Source organism: Xenopus laevis, chromosome 9_10L (assembly GCF_017654675.1).
Source record: "Xenopus laevis strain J_2021 chromosome 9_10L, Xenopus_laevis_v10.1, whole genome shotgun sequence".
In the NCBI taxonomy this organism is placed as follows: Eukaryota; Metazoa; Chordata; class Amphibia; order Anura; family Pipidae; genus Xenopus; species Xenopus laevis.
Window position 1 is genome coordinate 112,923,716 of NC_054387.1, and position 21,996 is coordinate 112,945,711.

Genomic DNA, 21,996 nt, shown 5'->3' on the forward strand with positions numbered 1-21,996 from the left:
CACACAAAACATACAAAAGATGGGCACCAGGAGGTTCTTGCAGTAAAACAGAAACGGTTTATTAAGTATGCACGAAGCAAGTGACCACAGGTTTAGTACTCACTCACAAATCCTCATTGGAGCTTCAACTGCTCTTTCTCTCTCTAACCTCTCTGCCTTTCTCTCCTAGAGAGACTATGACAAGTCTGCCCTAGTGTAACTATTCCTCATTCACGGGGTTTCCTGGTCCCGACTTCTTCTCCAAAGCACATGGTCCTTTCTGGGCCTAGCTGTGCCCAGGCTCCCCTTAGCACACCCAGCTGGATCACCATCCACAGGCCAAAGAGGAAGTGGCCACTCCCTACACACACTATATAGCAGTGTAGCAGGGCAGTGTCATTACACCTCTCAACCAATAATGCTAAAGGTTATGCTACTACAGGGTCTCTTACCCAATAACCCAAAGAAAGAATGAAAAGATTAACTCTCTATAGGGCCAATTAACCCTATAGAGCCCTACAAAATTAATAAAATAAACAGTGCAGTAGTGTAGTTCAGCTCACTCAATTGAAGGCAAGCAATCCAGACGACCAAACTAGCAGGAGAACCGCAGGAAGGCAGCAGGAGGGTTCCAGTAGTCACAGGTGTGCAGCAGATGTGAAGAGGCAGAGTTATGGGGGCTCGATTTATAGGGGGTGCCAAGGGATATCATTAGCACGCGCCCTCTTCATCCATTGGCGGCTGGCAACGATCGCGAACCGGATCGGTGAATAGGACCACATTTGGTCATTGCCTAGGGGGTTCTGCTCCGAATAATAAACGCTGAGCCCATTTATATGCCTGTGCAGTGCTTGCAAATCTACAATCTGACTGCGGCACTTCAGTACTTTTATCCACAGAACGTAGATTCTATATGCAAACTGGTTTTACATGTGGGAATGCCTATTCGGCTACATTAAATGATACAAGACCAGATAGAACTTGATTTAAAATACAAAAAAAAAAGGATGTAAAATTCCAGTTAAATTATGATAACTCTTTAAACATTTTCAGTTATGTTACTTCCTTCTGTGCCATATTATTGCTAAATGACATATTGCCTGTTGTTTATCTTAACATGAACATGCAACAAAATGGGAATATTGCAGATACAAAGGTCACCATGACTCCTCCTTTAAAAATCCTTATAAAAGGAACAGCTACCCAAGGTGCTGAACATTAATTCTGAACGTTCCTTTGAGATATGTAACAAATTTCTGTTTTTTGTTTCAGGGTAAGATGGCAATGCAGATCTTGCTCCGTTCTCTGATTTTATTCTTGGCATCTGACAGAGCTCTTGCTCAGGAACAGCCAGCTATTGGTAAGTGCCAGGCACCACAATTATTCTTTTTTTTAGAACCATTATTCTACTGATTATGCTTTTTCATTTGTATTATTTTAGATGATGTTTAGAAGTTTGTAGTTTTTGTAGTACAAAATGCACTTATTTCATATATGGTTTTTTTTCTTCTTTTAAATGTTACAGAGACTTTTGTTGCTTCTAGTGCCAACAGTGTTGACTATAATTATAATTACTAGCTTTTATTTATATAGTGCCAACATATTCTGCAGCACTTTACAGAGTTTGTATATCATTAACGTCAATCCCTGCCTCACTAGATCTTAATGGGTAAAGTGCCTATTATTGTCTATTTATAACTTTTAAAGGAGAACTAAACCCCTCTTAAGGAAAACCCCATCCCTTTCCCTCCGGTGGTACCTTCCCTGCTTTCATCACCATAGTCAATTACTTGAAAAAAGTGTCCCTGGCATTAACATGGACATAGTGTATAGTAGTGATGGGCAAATTTATTCGCCAGGCGCGAATTTGCGGCGAATTTGCATGATTCGCCGCCAGCGAATAAATTTGCGAAACGCCCACGAAAATTTGTGGCAAAAATTCGCCGGCGTCAAAAAAAAATTTCCGAAAAAACGGGCGCCGCCGTCACAAACGGGCGCCGGCGTCAAAAAACGGCGCCATTTCGCGAATTTTTCGGCGAAACGAAACGGCGCAAATTCACCCATCACTAGTGTATAGTAGTAGATAGTCAGCACAACGATTATCAGATTCAATCAAGGCAGTGCACGTCACTTCAATGGCCACTCTCCATTGGAAACATCATGGATAGAAGAAGTTTGAGACAGCACCACTGTATTATTCTTATTTCTTAAAAGCCTTTAATTGTGCATAAGGGCATCACAGCAACGTTTCAGGCCTTGTGGCCTTTTATCAAGCTTGCTTGATAAATAATGCTTTAAGCTTGATAAAAGGCCGCAAGGCCTGAAACGTTGCTGTGATGCCCTTATGCACAATTAAAGGCTTTTAAGAAATAAGAATAATACAGTGGTGCTGTCTCAAACTTCTTCTATCCATTAACATTGACATAACCATGCAGAGTAGCGCAGTGGAGCTCATGGACACCATCTTCAGTATCTTTGGATGCTCTACTTTTTTCTTCCGCAATTTGTGGACCTTTCCAGCGCATGGACAGTAGGTGAAAATACCAGACTGTTTCCAACTGCGATTGAATGACTTTCCCTTATGGGAGAAATCCTAACATGCTGATGGCGCCCATGATCGCCACTGCGCTACTAAACATATATGGGGTTATTTATTAAAATCTGAATTCATCTCTTATTTTATTTAAAAAAATCACGACTAGGGATGGGCGAATTTCTTCGCCTTGTTTCGCCATGGTAATGATGCCCATAGACTTTAAAAGGCGCCAGCTTCATTTCGCCGGCGGCGAATTTTTGGCGAAACGAAACGGGTAAAATTCGCCCATCCCTAATCACGACCAAACTGCCAAGCCCGATTTTAGCTTATTTATTAATAAAAAAAACCTCGATTTAATCGGATCACGGAAAAACTCAATAAAAAATCGAGTGAAAACTCGAATCACCCGAAAACTAGAACTGAATTTGAAAAAAAGTTTTTATCCTCAATTGAATAACCATGAGATAACGTTTCCTCAATTAATTGAATTTGGCCCAAAGTCAGATTTTCGGGCTAAACCAAGTACAAACCACGAAAACTTCAAATTGAGATAAGTGCCTCTGAGATCTCAGGTCTGAGATGCCGTATTTTCAGATTTGGGCGTTTTTGCAGCATTGGGGTATAATGAATCGCTTTTTAAATGGGTATATATAATTTATGTAAAAGTAGGGATGGGTGTATGTATGGATGCTGGGTTTTCATTTGGAGTGGTTGAACTTGATGGTCTTTGTCTTTTTTCAACCCGATTTAATTATGTAACTATGTAAATATTTAAAATATTTTTTAAAATTTCTCTAAAAATTAGATTTTTTTTCCTCTAAAAATTTGAGTTTTCTAGTGAAAAAAAAATAAATGTTTTAATTCACATGCAATACTCTCGGCTCCCACACTTGCTGTGCAGTCAGAACCTTATAGAGGTATCAAACGAAAGAACCCAAAGCCTGTTCAGAATGTACCTGATTAACTCCTCTCCCTTAATCAGTAGGAAGAGAGAAGAGGGAAAAAAATTGCAGTTTGTTACCAGCAGTAAAAACAACCCCCCTATTAACTTTAAAAGATGTGCCCCTATTGCCCCTGTAACTATTCCCCATTAAATTGTACTAAACGTCTTTAGCCTTCTGCTTACCCCACACAAAGAGAAAAAAAGAAACCTCGGGTACTGTACACTTAAAAGCGCAGCAGCCAGTTATTGTAAGAGCTAAAGGTGCAATAAAGGCTAAAAATATAATACAACCAATCAAAGCAATAAAAAGTTTTTTTTGCAGATAATCTATGCAGAGCTAAAGATGTAATAAAATGGCAAAAAATGTAATACAACCAATCAAAGCAATAAAAAGTTTTTTTGCATATTTAGGTCAGTGGTCAAAAACCCAGTTTCACTAGTCTTGCAAAAGTTTTATAGATACAAACCGGCAGCAATCAACATCTATAAGGAAAAATGCAATAAAATCACCAAAAGTATAATACAATACAAAGTAATTACACAGTGCTAGTCACAGTGGTGCTAAAACATTTTTATATGTAGGGAAAAAAGCACACACTACAATTAAAAATAGAAAATATTGTGCAAGTGTGTATATCTGTGTGTACACCTATACATAGAGATTGCGGTTTGTGTATGTGTTTGCATGTGTTTGTAGGTTTGATGTGAACCCCCCCAAAATATATGTGTTTAAGTATAAAAGTAAGCTTGTGTTATTTACTGTCAGCAGATGCTGGAGGGTTGAATTATTCAGCAGTGGGCTGCAATGATGGAGAAGATCAAGGTGGAATTCCAGAGGAGAAACCAGGTAGTACTGCCTGAGCCTCACCACATATTGTCAAGCTGATGTATTGGTTCCCTTAATTATTAATGCACTGTGTTCACAACATGAGCTTGTTGTCCTCCATGTTAATTCATATGTAGTATGAGCCTTCTTTTGAGCAGGCATCATTGGTGGATAACTCCAAGCAGAACAGCGGTAGCTTGCAGTCAAACCCAGAGTCTAGGTGAACTAAGCAGTGATTTTTTCAAAAACAAACACAAAGCACTTGGAAGAATATTCACAGCTGCTAGAATATCATTATTATTTAGTCCCAACATGTTGTACAGTGCTGTAGAATTATAATAAACTTGTTTAGGAAAGAACTTTGTGTCAGTTTTGCATGAACTCTTTTTTTCTCTCTTTCAGCCACATCATCCCTGACTTATTTAGTGGACACTACAGGGTCAATGTTCGATGACCTCCAGCAGCTAAAATTGGTGAATGATTGGCTTCTTGATAGCATAACGGCACAATTCCCATCCGGAGTACGGCAGTATACAATGGTTGAGTTTAATGACCCAAGTATGGATTCTCCGTTCTTTTTTTTCCCCTTATGTTTATCTGCAAAGAACGTATATCAAACTCTTGATATTCTATACATGTTTGTAGAAATTGTATGTCTGCTCTAGTTCCAGCCACAGCTCCTGAACCTTTTTAATAAAGATTTTTGCCATTAGATAATGTACGAAACTGTTGTGGGGATAAAAATATGGATTTCATCTGGATAAAAAAGCGAATGTATGGGGAAAGTCCAATATACAAAAGTTTTAACTGCTTTTTAGCATATGGACAGTAGGAACAGACTGTAGTGTTCCACTAGAGCTAGAGAGAGATGCCTCAGTGTGGACTGAAAACCTCATTGTGGAATGTTGCAGTTACAAATGTGCTACTCAATAACGGTTTAGTATTGATGTTCCACACTGGTCAATGTTGACTGCACCACCTACTAGTTTAGCCAATGGCAGTGAACTTTACAGGTTCACTCTGTTCTTGTCTATGGGGCAGATTTATCAAGGGTCGAATTTCGAGGGTTAATAAATCCTCGAATTCGACACTCAAAGTAAAATCCTTTGAATTTGAATATAGAATTTGAAGGATTTTAGCGTAAATACTTCGATCGAACGATCAAATAAAAATCGTTCGATCGAACGATAAAATTTTAATTCGATCATAAAAAACTTAGAAAAAGGTTGAGCATAACAGCTGAAAAGTGCTGAGGAAGGTCCCCATAGGCTAACATTGAACCTCGGTAGGTTTAAACTGGCGAAGTTTATAGTCGAAGGTTTTTTTAAAGAGACAGTACTTCGACTATCGAATGGACGAATAGTCGAACGATTTTTACTTCGAATTGTTCGAATCGAAGTCGAAGGTCGTAGTAGCCTATTCGATGGTCGAAGTACCCAAAAAAATTTATTTGAAATTCAAATTTTTTTTCATTCGAATCCTTCACTCGAGCTTAGTAAATGTGCCCCCAACTCTCCTCTGTCAAACCAAGCCATTGCTAATTCCTAACTATTTCTAGTCCCTAACCTACCGTTGTCCGCTGCTCAACCCAACTGCCCAAAACACCTCTTTTTAAAATAAATATACTATTAAGACTCTAATATTTGGTAGATATTACATCAATGACTATAAGGGATTCATTTTTCATAACTCTCTGTAATGAAAAACTGAATAATGCTCACTGGCCATTTATTATACTGGGGTTTCAGTGTCATTAAAGCAGCCCGGCAATATACGAGTGGAGCAGGACTACTATAAAAGATGTATGTCCTGTTTAAAGAGGATATAAATGCTTCACAAAGCTTTCCTATAGTAAAGTGGTCATTGAAATTGGGAAATGTCTTATTTTTTTTTAACAAAGTTTTATTTGGTTTTAATATATTAGTTATATTTCCAGACATTGCGGTTTGCGGAACAGATATATAAAATCATAGTTGCAATTTTAAAGAGTGGTCTTATCATGGAATTGCAAGAGCTTGGACAGGTAATAGTAACACTACTAGTATCACAAAAAAAGGGCAGTCAAAGAAATAACATGGAGAAGTTGTCACCTCTGCTGGGATTACCTACCCAGTCAGGGCAGAAACAAAATAGTCCCATTTTGACCATACTTTCTCATGCTGAGGGACAGACCCTCTAAGTTTTGCTGTCATCTCCTCCAATAGCTTCATGTCCTGAATGTGGGTGAAAGTCTCACCTACTCTTGGGGCATCAGGTGCTTTCCAGTTGGAGATAATTGACAGTCTAGCTGCCATGTAGATAAAGTTTAGGAGTTTCTATTCAGTGGGGGAATGTTCATATGCGGTAGGCCTAGGAGGGCATTAGGGTCCCAAATAGGCATTTCCCAAAAGAAGATAATTGTCCTGATGCTCTTCCAAAATTCAGATAACTTTGGACAATAACATAGGATATGTGAGAGAGAGCCCTCATGCCCTCGAGCACATTGCCGAGGGGGAAATGTCTTATTAAGCAGTTTTCCTAGCTCTGAAAAAGTATGTTCTTCAAGTTTGTTGAGATATGGACTATTTTAGTAAAGTATAATTGAGCAATTCATTGAATTCTCATTTTTCACTGTTTTTTTTTTCCCATTTTGCAAGCTTGTACTGACTTGTTTCCATCAAACAATCCTTATCACCCTTTGTTTTTCAGCAACTGGCCCAGTCAGGCTGACACATTCAAAAGATGAGTTTAAGATATTTTTCAGTCACCTCACGGCCTCTGGTGGAGGAGATTGCCCTGAATTAACGATGAATGGTCTCAAATTGGCTTTAGAAAATTCCCCACCCAAATCTTTTATTCTAGTGCTCACAGATGCATCTTCTAAAGATTATACAAGTACTGCCCTTCTCAACAACATACGTTCACTTCTAAGTACCAAACAGTCACAGGTACAGTACGACATTTATTAAATTACGCTTATTGGATTTTGTTAATAACATTAATTATTCTACTACCAAATTATTAAAGCAGTGAAGTGATACTAGAAAAACTGATAGATTCCTACTGTCATGCTGCTTAATTTTAATATTTTTGAAGACAATTAAGAGGAGATAGACAGGGGTCAAATGCCTCCACTCAGATATTAATAGGCATTTTGCACCAAGAAATATTTAATTTGCGGTTGCTGGATGAACATATTTATCTGTACATAAATTTCTATCAGTTAATAGAGTTTCTGGCCTTTAACTTACAATTTAAATGTCCAGTGATTATTTATTTCCTCATATTCACTGTTCTTTTTTTCCTTAGGTCTTCTTTTTGATTACAGGGCTTTGCTCTGGTTTAAATGAACCTGGGTTCCTCATTTACAGAGATATTGCTTCTCTGAGTTATGGGCATGTTTTTCAAATTGAGCTCTCAGATCTGGGCAAGGTAGGTACCCTTTAGCTTTAGCACACTCCCTTGATTCCAGCAATGTGGGGGGGCAATAAGAGTACAGGCAAATCAGGGTATTGAAGAACCTTGCCTCAGACGGCAGTGAGTGGCCATTTACCAGTGGCATAAACTCGCCTCTGGCACCTTTAAGAGGCGAATTTCCGTTTTTTAAAACTGCACCAGTTATGCAGCTTCCCCTTGACCCGCTCCAATGCCAAAGGAGGTAAGCATGGAGCAAGTGAGGCGAAGGGGGTGGCATCAGGGGCTGCTGCAGTAACACTCTCTGCACTAGGGATGCTGCTACCCCCCTTGACCTGTTCCAATGTCAAAGAAGTAAACATGGAGCAAGTTACAGGAAGGGAGGAGATGACATCAAGGGTTGCTGCCATCTAAGGAATGCCCCTGAAACAAATCGTACCACTATTAGCAAATGGCCTTGTTCATGCTTTAAAGGACACACCCACCGGGCTCCAAAAAAAACAAACTCTCTGTCCCCCTCCCACATAATATCTAACACTGGAAACACAACTGCCCTATACTTAAGATGAGAAAGTGCACTGATGGAATTATTGTGGAATCTGCCAAGTCTGGTCACATAACATCCAGTGTTCAGGATCCCAGGGGATGATCACCAAAAGGAGCATGCACAGCACAATCCTTTCAGGTATTATAGTGTGGTCAAAGATCAAAAAAAGTGGCCAGAGATGGAGGTTGCCAGCCTCACTGCTTAGGAGCAAGGCATGGGGCAGCTTCAGGAGGCACATTAGATGAAGTCAGAAGAGGAAGGGAACCCTTTTTAGGGGAAGAACTTTTAAAAATACATAAGGGATTTTTGTTCTCCATTAAATACACTGTCCTTGTCCTCAAACACTAGCCTCTAATGCATATACAGATAGTACAATATCTAAGGGCATCAGTTAACTGTTTATCTGGGGGAACATCACACCCGATTCTTATCAAAATGTTCTTAGATCTCGGAGATATTACATAACACATTAAAATACAACATTTAATATATTTACTCCCCTGATGACATGAGCACAGGCAGAATATTAGTTGCAACTTACAAGCAGTGGTAGGGCCTACTCAATCGGTACCCAATTCCTAGACATCAAGGCCCTCACAGTTAGTTTAATCACTATCCCTGAGAATACTTTACAACCTACTCTGATGGTTGACATCTAGGGTACTAAACATTTCTACAATTTTTACTTTACTTACTCTACTAACTACCTTCATCCAATATCTTATGCTTAGGGGTCAATTTACTAAAATGAGACTTTTTCAGTCTGTCAAAAATCCCAAAAAGTTGCAGAAAAAAAATTGACTTTTCCAGGACTTATTATGCGACAAAACTGTGATAATTCCAAATCAGAAAATACTCCAGCTAAATCATGAAAAAGTCAATGGCAAATGTCACCTTTCCAACTGAAAAATCTTTTTTTTGCTTTGTGGTTGTTATGGTTTGGGTGTTTATGGCACTGGTTTTTGTGTGACAATATGAAAAAGTCGTAGTTATCATGTGACAAGTGGAAAAAGTTTGCAATTTAATAAACAGGCCCCCACAAGTGAGCTATTACACTAGCTTTTGATAAAGATGTTCCTCTCCTGCTGAGGCCTCCAGCAACACCCACATCATTCTGCAAGGGGAATCCAAAAGAAAAATTTGGGGTGCTGGATATACATTTCTCATTGATATCTATGACATCTCAACAGCTGTAAGGTGGCAGAGTTCTTTTGAGTTTTCAAGTTTTTTACATGATAAATCTCAATATTTAAATTAAAAAAAAAAAACAATTGTGAATTCAATTTCTTTTTTGCTTTTCTTGAATTATGGCCAAAACATGATCTTAAAAATAAATAATTCTGCCTCTACAGTACGTTTATTGATCCTGGGAGTGGTCTGATGCCATTTTGTATCTAAGATAATATTGTATTGCCCTTACAAAATAAAATGGAGACTGTTTCAGAGTTTATCTTAAGATGTACTGTGCAAATGTCTTTTGTCTGCATTACTTGAAGTATAACCAGAATTTTAATATTTTTCCCCAAGGTATTTAATTATCTGGAATTCACTCTATCAAGGCCTGTTAACAGTACAGTAAGGGTTTTTTACCAATACTATAATGGCATAAATCACTGCGACAACTTTACAGTAACAGATGACTTCACAAACTTACTGATGATCACTGATGGTTCAATTACCTCAATACGAATTCTGGGACCTGGCTGTAAGTGCATTATATTCAATTTAACTGGTATCCCCATGTCTTTGTTGTTACTGTGCATTTATGGTAATAAGTTAAGCTATTTCATTATGCCCATGACTAAATATGATGCCTATTTTAGATATTGTATTCTGTAGTACAGGTATGGGACCCATTATCCAGAATGCTCAGGACCTGGAGCTTTCCAGATAATGGGATCTTTCTGTAATGTGGATCTTCACACCTTAAGACTACTAGAAAATCATGTATACATTAAATAAACCAGATAGGCTGGTTTTGCTTCCAATAAGGATTAATTATATCTTATTTTGGATCAAGTACAATGTACCGTTTTATTATTATAGAGAAAAAGGAAATCATTTTTAAAAATTTGGATTATTTGATTATAATGGAGTCTATGGGAGACAGCCCTTCCGTAATTTGGAACTTTCTGGATAGCGGGTTTCTGGATAACGGATCCTATACCTGTATAAATGATTGATAAACCTGTCAAATTAATTGGAACTATTTGAAATTGTAGATTAAAATAGTGTGAACTAGACCGACTAGGGTCAAATAATCTTAGGAGCATCCTATTATGTGCTATTAAAATGTATCGCATAATAATTCGTACAAGCAAATGTCGCTCTCTTTTGTCCTAGTTGGTATTCCCAGTCAATGATTATTGGGAGAAAACTTGGGGAAAACTAAAAATAGTTAATGGAACGCATAAACAGTAATTCATGTGACTTAAAAATGAGGATGTGTCCATGGGCTATATTCTATTTTTGTTTCATTCATTTGTGATGCATTTTTTTTGTTGTTATCCTTAAACTGTATAAAAAATGGCCCTTAATGTGCTCATACATCGTCACTATTAACTGCTGACTTGGCTTCATCTGACCTATTATGGGAGCAGTAATATTTGATTGAGGATACATGTATACCTCACTCTTGGAGGATCAAGATATATCTGGGTTTTGTTTTTTCAGCCAGGCTATTTTAAAGGTCGTGATGGGGTAGGTTTGAAAGATTCTAAAAATCCAAAGTGTTCACACAAAATAGGCTAGTTAATTTTAGTAATCCAGTCCTTCTGGACATGATAACAATTCACAAAGGTAATGTGATGTTATGTTTTGTTCATTCCTCTCCTTAGATACTATCGTCATTTTCTGATTTTTCTTCTATTAAAGGATAAGTTAACTTATAAAAAATAAGTGAATTTAAAATTAATGAAGATGCTATTGTTAGCACTTTTGCAATGTACATTGTTTTTCAATTTCAAAATATTAAAGGATACATGTACTGTTAGCATGAATGAATTTTGTTACCGCAGCGCCACCTGCTGGTCATTTTCCTGACCAGTCTGACCACCAAGAAGTCAAGGAAGTTTTTAAGGAGAAAGGAAGAGGCTGCTCTGATGTTCTTCTGGTTAGGACAGGTTTCACATTTTTTTCCTAAGCAGAAGAGCATCAGAGCAGCCCTCTTTCTTTCTCCTGACAACTTCTTTGACTACTCGGTGGTCAGACTGGTTCATGTTAACAGAACAAGTATCCTTTAACATCTTGAAATTAAATAAATAATTAAATAATGAATGTGCACTGCAAAAGTGCTTAGAATAGCACCCTCATCCATTTTACATTCACTTATTTTAAAAGTTTACTTATCCTTTAACAACTTAGACACAGATTTTGAAACAAAGTCATGTAGGGGCACATTTACTATGGGTCGAATATCGAGGGTTAATTAACCCTCGATATTCGACCAACGAAGTTAAATCCTTCGACTTCGAATATCGAAGCCGAAGGTCGAAGTAGCCAATTCGATGGTCGAAGTAGCCAAAAAAAATACTCGAAATTCTTAGTATTTTTCATTCTAATCCTTCACTCGAGCTAAGTAAATGTGCCCCATACTGTATCCTCCATTCTCTTTCCTTTTGAAACTATCCTCTTTTTCTCTAGATTTGGGTAGTGCTATAAAATATAAAGAGTATGCAGACAGATTTGTTGCAGTATCCAGTCTGGCACACTTATGAAGAACCATAGTTTCGGTAGCCCATTGCAACTAATAAGATTGCATTCAATATTCCATGTTAATGATGGCAATACATCAAGACAAATTGCTTGATTTGGGGTCAAAATTGTCTGATCTGCTATTTAGCCCTTGTGTCAATAAATTGGTCACATAAGAACAACAATGGAAACCCTAAGGTCATTCATTCCTTCCACAGACCAACATTGTTTATGACTGATAAGATTTGTCAGCCTACCCAACAGTCAGCTGAATCCGATTAGATATTTATTGGGGAGGGAATAGTGATGGGCGAATTTATTCGGCAGGTGCGAATTCGCGGCGAATTAGCGCGATCCACGGCCAGCGAATAAATTCGCGAAGCGCCCGAGAAAATTTGCGGCAAAAATTCGCCGGCGTCAAAAAAAAATTCCGAAAAAACGGACGCCGGCGTCAAGAACGGGCGCTGGTGTCAAAAAAACGGGCGCCGGCGTCAAAAACGAGACGCCGGTGCCGTTTCGCGAATTTTTCGCCGTTTTGCGAAATTCACGACATTTTTCTGCGAACCGAAACGGCGCAAATTCGCCCATCTCTAGGAGGGAATGATTTTTGGCCCATGCACAGACAAATAGGATGTCTAATAAACTTATCTAAGGGTGGCAAGTAGTATCTTCCCATGTCTCCTCAGGTTAATAAAACCTACCTATTAGTTCTTTCGAGTTACGGAACTGACAAACTGTATTTTTCTGTAATCCAATGTTTTCTCTTGCATCTTAACAGTTTATATATTATGTATATTTTTTTCTTTTTCTTCTTTTTCTATTGTAGCTACAGACCCAAACCCCAAGACACTTGTGTCTGAAACCTGGGGTTCATTGCATGAGATTAAAAGGCCTGCCAAAGGAGCATGGACATTGTGTATTGTTTCAAGCAACCCTCATGCTGTTCAGGTGGAGGGATTGATAGGTAAAGAATAACACCAGTCAGTTATGTGAACACCAAGAGCAGAATGAAAGATGTGCAAACTAAGTAAAAATGTACAAAAATAATTTGTGTCCTGTAATTAAATAATGTTCCTTAGACAGCTCAATATATTGTGAATGTCAATTGCTTTTCATTTTCCTTCCTGCCCTTCATGTTAAAATATTTTTGCAGTTACAAGTTAGTAAAATTATGAACAACCTTCTTATTATCATTTTTATCATTATTATTATTTTAACATTTATTTTTAGAGCACCAACATATTGTGCAGCTTTGTATTTAACTATATTATTATTAACTAACGTTCAAGTGTTAACAACATTCAAATTATTTTATATATGACTGAAACATGGTTTTATTATTGCAATATTTTATTTTGTTTTTAAATTATGACATATGATATATTTTTTTCTCTTGCAGTTACCAACACGTCATGTAAGTTGTTCTTAATTAACATTATCTAAACATATCAATTATAAATAATGTTTTTTGATTGTTGTATTCATTGTAGTCAAATGTGAAATGAGAAGGTTCTAATCTATCCTAAAAAAAAGCCCTCTCAGCTGTTTAATGCAGGAGTGCATAGGCTCAAGGCTCCTCTACTTACAGCTTTTAAGAGAGGGAAATAGAATTGGGCAAGACCAACACCCAGTTTTAAAGGCATAAAACCACCATTAAAGGGATGGGTGCGGGGTACAGAGCAACTCTGCTAAAATACAGAAATACAGGAAAAGGAGGGTTGTGGGAACACTCCAAGTAAAATATATAAGTACATTAAAATACAAAAAAATTTAAAACTTAAATCCATCTATGTGGCAAATTTACTAAAGGCAAAGTGACCAACACTGGCTGGCACTAGGGGTTGGTGGAAGAAGCACATGCCTAGGGCACATAGTTAAAAGGGGTGCTGGACAAGTACTTCTTTTATATTGAATGTACCTGCTTGCCGATGTGTCCGCTGTGGGGTGATTCAATTGTAAAACAGTCAGTTAAGAACTTTCAAAAAGACAATTATTCTAAACATTCCTCAGAATCCACCATGAGTTGATTGAGGAAAAGCAAGCTGAAGCTTTTGTAATGTTCCTCACAAAGTCCCTTGACTTACACATCATTGATAATCTAGGAGTAGATTTTAAACATGCCAGACATTCACCAAAGAAGATCTCAGAATTAGAAGTGATCTGCATGAAAGAGTTGATCAAAATCCCTACAACAATAAATGAAAGACTCTTGGCTGGATACAAAAGGTCTTTACTTGTAAGACTCAATAACGGAATAGCTTAAATGCAGGATTCAGTCACTAGTAACTGGAAACACATTTTATTTAGCAGGATACACTCTACTCACATTCATGTGGTCACATCCAGATTCATGCAGATTTAGCTGACACGCTTCAGGATGTACTCACTGGGCCTACAACTATCACTCCCACCCAATCTCTGGCTTAGCCATGGCCTCTAGGTCGCGTCTGGGATACCCATACTTGCTATTCCCTGTCTAGCTGAAGTACCTAGTACTTATCACTAGGGGGCAAATTCACTAAGATCCGAAGTTGCGCCGGTGACAGCTTCTCCACACTCCGCCGCACTTTGCCAAATTGCGCTCAGGGAGGCGAACGGTAGCAAAGTTGCGCTAGCGTTAATTCGTCAAGCAAAGCGAAGTTAGGCTAGCGATGCCTGATTTGCATACTGTGCCAAGTTAAAGTACAATGGACGTATATGTAGCACCAAATACATTACACTACACAAGCTGGGAAAGCTTCATAAAATAAAACAGAGTTGTTATTTTGCCCTATACTTGTGCCCACTGTATAGTTTAGGTGCCATATGTTAGGAAATGTAGGGGGGAAGGAGGGTACCCCCAAAAAAATGTACGATCTTTTTCAGCCTATCACCCTTAAAAAAGGAAAGGACGCCAGTGTTTTTTGGGACTTAGAAAAAATTTCAACATTTTTTGAAGCAATCCCTATCTACTCTATTGCACTTCGACTGGTCTCAGTTGCCAAAGGCAAGTCTGGCGCAAGAGTTAACGTTCATGAAAATCCGCAAGTTAGTGAATTAGCGTAGTTTTGTCCCTTCGCCATAGCGCAACTTCGCCTGGCGTAAGGGTGTGAAGCAGCGCTAGAGTAGGTCCACTTCGCTAGCGAATTTACGCCAGTGCCCATTAGTAAATTGGTGAAGTAACGAAATGACATCAGGCTGGCGAATTTGCGCTAGCGTTAGCCACTTCGCGCTTTAGTGAATTTGCCCGTAGGAGACCTTCTCTCTATTTGTACCTGTCCAACCAAATATCAGGAAAAACCCTGCCCTGGGTGCGTATTTTCTTTTAATATCCTTTGCACTCTAGTGGTTGGGATCTGAACTGCACTTAAACGTAAATCAACTCAAATTATTGCCATCTACTGGCTGACATAACACATTACACCTGTTCCCCATTATTAAATGCAACAAAACACAGATGAAATCAACATTTATACTTTACAACATTTCCAGACATCATTTCACAGTCGCAATGAACATCAATTACCTATCCCCGTACAAACTAGCTGTGATCTGGGGTGTTGATTAAAACTGACTTATTAAGGCATCCAAAGTTTTGCACATGTGCACAGTTACTATCTTCTTTGTTCCTATGTTAAAGTTTGTAAATTAAATTATAACAGCACTAACATTTGCAAAGTTTTTTTTTTTTGTTTTAACCTGGGATTGTTTTTTGTATTAATACTGGATATAAACTAGGTCTTTATGCTTAGTAAAAATAGTGACAAAATCACTTAATTTGAGAGTTATTATAATGAGAGATATGCATTGTGATTGCATGCCACTGTATAGTAAATTTGGGTCGGAAGTAAATAGTCATTTATGTGTCTGTGGAAATAATATAAAGTGCTCAATTTACACTATATGGTTTATATGAGAAACCATATACCAAACATGACAAATAGGAATGGAACTACAAATAAATGGGCAAAGCTGGTAATTGTCAACATGCAAGTGATGATAATTAAACCTTATCTCTGATTATTTTCTTCTCTCACTAGCCAAGGAATGCAGAAAGAGATTTCAGTGGTATTACCCCATCCTGCTAATATAGGGGGCTCTTATGTTTGCCCCAATGCGTTGGCTATCATTTTTTGCCCAGTGGTTTATTCATGCTTTGCTAACTTAGGTACTTACACTATAGCCAGTAATTGTTAAAAATACAGTCACTGACTTTGGAAAACTTTTGTCAGTTTTATTGGATTAATCGTTATATTTGATGGTATTAGAAAGAGTGGTGATATCCAAACCTACAATACATGTGCCAGACTTTAGTATTTTTCCAGTAGTACTAGATATTAGTTTAAAATGTAAACAAAGTTATTTAAAAAAATATATCAATATCACACATTTTATTGTTTATTTCAGGCATTGGAAGCTGCTCAGACTGTCACCATAATGCTATATGCGAAGCATATACTGGTCACTTAAAATGTACCTGTAAGGATGGATTCATTGGAGATGGCGTCTCATGCTCAGATATTGATGAATGTGCCTATTCCTGGTTATACAACTGTGCTTATGGAATCTGTGAGAATACTATTGGTTCCTATAAATGTGTGTGTCCTGCTGGCTACACAAAAGGAACAGGAAAGGAAACAGGAAACACTTGTGTTGATATTGATGAGTGTTCTAGTCCAGATCTGAATAAATGCCACCCAATAGCCACCTGCTTTAATTATGTTGGGACTTACACATGTCAGTGTCCACCTGGTATTTTGGGTAATGGATTTCACTGTGATCCATGTTCCAGAGGTGTGTGTGGGGTCGGTATGGAGTGCCTGACAGATGGCAGCTCCTACTCTTGTTCTGATCCATGTGTCAGTCACACTGTTCTTGATGAACCCTGGAGAAGTGCTGCCAATATGCAATTTGTGGACATCAAATGTGACTATGACAAAGTGGGCTGGTATCGTTTCAATGGAAGTGGAGGAATACGCATGCCAGAATCCTGTGTTCCAACATGGAGGTGTAACTCTCATATACCTATGTGGTTAAATGGATCACATCCCATTCCAACTGATGGTATTGTCAGTCGCAATGCCTGTGCTCATTGGGCAGGAGTCTGTTGCCTGTGGTCATCAACTGTACAGATTAAGGCTTGTCCTGGTGGATACCATGTCTATAAACTGAATGGAACACCCGGCTGCTCCATGACATACTGCACAGGTATATTGACTACACACTGGTTTGGTTAGCTTCTGCTCCTTGTCTGCAGTATCTGTCTTAAAATATAATCTTTCTGTCTGTAGTGATGACTTGCAAGTGACCAATCTGCCAATGTGAACATGTGGTGAATGTCAGCAAAGAAAAAAACTAATTTGCCTAAAATCTTTATGTTACATGTGCACAGAGATGTTATGAAAAGTGTTGAGCTTTAATACATCTTCTAGTCAAAAAGAGGACCCCCCCCACACACACACACACTCACACACTCACACAAAGGCTTTATTACACCTAAGATCCGACACTGACTGCTGCATAAGGAGAGAATAAAGAAAGACAGATGTTAAGGGGGGATAGAAAAGCATAACTTGATTACTGTATTTGAGAAACGGTACAACGTTTTTAAATGAATATATTTGAAAACGTTGTACTTATGTAGACAAAACTTTTATAAAATGTTCCTTTTTGTGATAGTTCCCCTTTGACTTTAAGGTAGAGTAAGCTATCCACACCTGTATCTGTGAAATGTAGTATTGTATCTTCTTGAATAGAATGATTATGGTTATTAATAGGGATGCTCTGAATCTAATAGAAACAATAGATTTGACCTAAAATGATCAGAATCACAGGTTTCAAGTCAAATGATGAGTTAAAAACTCAAGTGATAATAAGTTTTCAGATTTAGATCCAATTGGACAAATCCTGAACCGTGTCCAGCATTTGGTACATCCCTAATTAACACTCAAAACTAAAGTAGAGGAATGCAGACTTGTGTCTAGATCCTATGGGTGCTACTGCAAAGAAAATTGCACTATATTAAGTATGTACAATCTATACCTTATCAAAAGGCACATATTGTAGTCCATTATATTTATTTATATATCGTTACAAGTGCATGCAGAGCTTTACAAAGTAAAAACATAAAGAGGCTACAGTACACAAGCCCTCTGCTGCCGCCAACCCATCCATTAACTTGCTAGTCATCGAGATGCACTAATTGGGGATTATCAGTGAACACAGGCCACAACAGAACCCTGTACTGAATGACCAAAGAACAGGACTGCCTTGTGCCCCCTGCTGGTGGCCCATGCTAAGTGCAGAACAACTAAGGGGCCAATTTACTAAACTGCAACTTTTTTGATGCCAAAAATCTGAAAAAATCACAGGACTTTTCCGAATCCAAAATATACTCCAGCTAAAACCAGTCGAAATCTTGTAGTAGTCAATGGCAGATTTTACTGGAAGATCTTTCTTTGATTCATGGTTGTTGTGCACGAGCGCACAGCTTAGAGGGAACATTGTCTGACTGCCTGAATGCCTATTTTTGTTGATCATATTAAATGACCCTCATGCTGGTTTCCCTCAAGTTGATTTGTTTCACATTCATGTCAAATCAAAAAAGTTCAATTTTTTTCAGAATTTTTCTCACAGCAGCATTTTTTGAGCTGAATATTTGCAAACTATAACTTTTTGAATTTCAACATTGTTGTGTTTTTCCCAAATGATCAGCCAGGTCTGAAATAGTGAGAACAATAATAACCAATTAACAGTGGTACCTAGCAAGAAGCAGGAAAAACATTGACTTTTCACAATATAGGTCTATGGCAAATTGGACTGCTAGAATTGTTTTAACCTTTTTTTAACATTCTTCTGTAGGGTTGGCATCTGGCCAGTATTTTACTGGCCTGGCAATAATAATAAACAATGATGCTACTTTTATTAATCTGGGATTAACATAAAAAATTATAGGAAGGCAGCTAATTTTTTTTTCAGAAAAGGTGGCAACCCTATGGTGGTTATTTATCAAGGTCCAAATTTATCTCAATATCGGCTGCTACAAACTCCGATCTAACCCTTGGGCTCGGGTTTTCCACGCTTATTTATTATTACATTTTCCCGAAAATTACCTTTGCGGGAAAAGCTCTGAATGTCACAATTTTTTTGTGAATTGTCACCGAAAACTCAGTATTTTTCGAAGTTTTCCTCCGAAAGCTCTGAAAACATTGTGAAATTGTCTGAAACCCCAGACACAACCGAAAATCAATGGGACTGTTCCCACTGACTTATAGCAACCTCGACAGGTTTGAGATGCTGTGGTTTTATATTCGGGCTTTTTAGCCCTCGGGGTTTAATAAATTTCTGAAAAAATTAGTGATTTTTTTAAAAGTCCGATTTTATAAAAAAATCCACAATTTTTCGGATTTCGGGGAATTTTGGGTATTCGGAGCTTAGTAAATAACCCCCTATTTGTCTGGTATGAGATATATGGATCTAAAAATAAAAAAATCAACACTGTATTTCCCAAAATATAGAGAAATATAACAACCAAAAATGTGTAGTTTTTATGGAAAACATTGCATAGAAAACCTATAGCAATACAGAAATAAACATATTTAAGACTGCAAGACCAAATCACATTGTAAATTACAAAATATGCACCACAATCTATTATTTATAAAAGAAGACATCCCACTGAACTCAAAACACTACAATATAAATTAAAAATATTTTTCTACCTGTTTATTCAAAAATAGTCTACTCCTCTTTTTTAATTTTTTAATACAAAATCCACATATCAATAACAGGTAATACTGCAGAATAACATTTTTGCCAATTTCTGCCTCCAAATGCAGTGGCAAAACTGTTTAAAGAGGATGCTCCAAAAAGGCTTTTTACACTGATTAGCGTTAATTCAAACAATTCTTGTGGTGATTCCTTGGGTGCTCTGCCTCTGGCATCCCTTATACATTCGATTTATAGTAGCAGTTGGAAACACTCACAAACGCAGCATAACTGCAATTAGGCTTTTTATTCCATTACCACACAACATGTTTCGGGCACCTGGCCCTTTCTCAAGTGTGAACATCAAATAGTGTAGAAAACATTTTTATAACACCACAGATGTAAACCCGCCCACCAATTACCAGGTGTATACCTTATTAACCCTTCAAGCGTTTTTCTTGGCTCAAATGGTTGTTAGATAAAAGTGTGCCGTAAATTTGTGTCCATTGTGTAACTTGTCCCAGTCCATATTATCCGTGTTTTTCTTTTTTGCTTTTTCAACCATAACCTGAACTCCCAGCACAATTTCTACAAACTGTAAAAAGTGTAAAAAATTTTTAAAAAACATTAAAATTCATGCATTACACACAATACAGATCAATTGGTACTGCTTCACTACTGAGCCTACCACAGATTCACTTAGAGAGTTACATGTATATTATTTCTTTTAATAACTTTTACTTATCTTACCATTAGCTGGTCTCTAGTACATTGCTATTTTATACTGGAACATCCTTTCAGTATCTGTGGAGGAAATTACATAATTCATTATACCAAGAATGGTGTGATACTCCAATGGTCATTCATTCCCATTGGAGCCATTGTATTCATCTTTTTAATCCAATAGGCTTCCTTTTGGGTCAAGATTTTTTTAATATCTCCACCCCTGCTGGGCATTTTTATTTGCTCCAGACTCGTCCATTTTAGTTGACTAACATTGTGTCCCTTGTTGTGGAAATGTCTAGACACACATGTATCAGTTGCAGTTCCCGTTTTAAAGTTTCTAATGTTTCCCCTGTGTTCTTTTATTCTTTCCTTAACTGCTCGAGAGGTTTGGCCTATGTACGCTAGTCCGCAAGGACATTTAAGCATGTATACTACGTATTTCGAATCACAAGTGGTGTAGTCTTTCAATTAAATTTTTGTGCCTTTAGTTGGATGATTCACTGTATTACCTTTTATAATTGAGGCACAACAAATGCAGTTTAAGCAAGGGAATGAGCCTTTCTTTGGTTTTCCTAGAAACCGGCTATTCTTTGTTTCCTGACTATCTGATGGGCATAATGTGTCCTTTAAAGTGCGACCTCGTGTGTAACAAAACATGGGAGGTGTATGAAAAAGATGCCCATATTTGGCGTCTTGCTCAAGAATTGGCCAATAGTTTTTGATAATTTTCTCTATAGCTCTGCTCTGTTTCCCATATTTGGATACAAAGGGGATTCTGGCTCGTTCTTTTTTAGTTTTGTTCTCTGATCTCAGCAATTCCTCTCTATCTAGTTGTGTTACCTCCCTAGTTATAGATGTAAGTCTATTTTTCTTATACCCTTTATTGAGAAATTTCTTCGTTATTCATGTCCTTGCGGACTAGCGTACATAGGCCAAACCTCTCGAGCAGTTAAGGAAAGAATAAAAGAACACAGGGGAAACATTAGAAACTTTAAAACGGGAACTGCAACTGATACATGTGTGTCTAGACATTTCCACAACAAGGGACACAATGTTAGTCAACTAAAATGGATGAGTCTGGAGCAAATAAAAATGCCCAGCAGGGGTGGAGATATTAAAAAAATCTTGACCCAAAAGGAAGCCTATTGGATTAAAAAGATGAATACAATGGCTCCAATGGGAATGAATGACCATTGGAGTATCACACCATTCTTGGTATAATGAATTATGTAATTTCCTCCACAGATACTGAAAGGATGTTCCAGTATAAAATAGCAATGTACTAGAGACCAGCTAATGGTAAGATAAGTAAAAGTTATTAAAAGGAATAATATACATGTAACTCTCTAAGTGAATCTGTGGTAGGCTCAGTAGTGAAGCAGTACCAATTGATCTGTATTGTGTGTAATGCATGAATTTTAATGTTTTTTAAAATTTTTTTACACTTTTTACAGTTTGTAGAAATTGTGCTGGGAGTTCAGGTTATGGTTGAAAAAGCAAAAAAGAAAAACACGGATAATATGGACTGGGACAAGTTACACAATGGACACAAATTTACGGCACACTTTTATCTAACAACCATTTGAGCCAAGAAAAACGCTTGAAGGGTTAATAAGGTATACACCTGGTAATTGGTGGGCGGGTTTACATCTGTGGTGTTATAAAAA

The 21,996-nt window shown here is 37.6% G+C and overlaps 1 protein-coding gene across 4 annotated transcripts in view; it reads left to right on the forward strand.

Annotated features, from left to right (window-relative positions):
* The first annotated feature begins 510 nt into the window (after positions 1–510).
* Positions 511–21,996, forward strand: part of LOC108701900 (fibrillin-1) — a 64,907-nt gene continuing 43,421 nt past the window's right edge. For 2 of the 4 annotated variants that reach the window (XM_041576819.1, XM_041576822.1), the window contains exons 1-9: positions 1,194–1,339; positions 4,225–4,305; positions 4,687–4,842; positions 6,973–7,211; positions 7,573–7,695; positions 9,752–9,929; positions 12,744–12,881; positions 13,317–13,331; positions 16,304–17,104. In XM_041576819.1, the coding sequence (XP_041432753.1) occupies positions 1,258–1,339; positions 4,225–4,305; positions 4,687–4,842; positions 6,973–7,211; positions 7,573–7,695; positions 9,752–9,929; positions 12,744–12,881; positions 13,317–13,331; positions 16,304–17,104 (1,813 nt within the window). In that variant the 5' untranslated portion in view covers positions 1,194–1,257. Of the gene's footprint in view, positions 624–1,193; positions 1,340–4,224; positions 4,306–4,686; positions 4,843–6,972; positions 7,212–7,572; positions 7,696–9,751; positions 9,930–12,743; positions 12,882–13,316; positions 13,332–16,303; positions 17,105–21,996 lie in introns of those variants that run through there. The other 2 variants (XM_041576820.1, XM_041576821.1) reach the window with 2 other exon arrangements.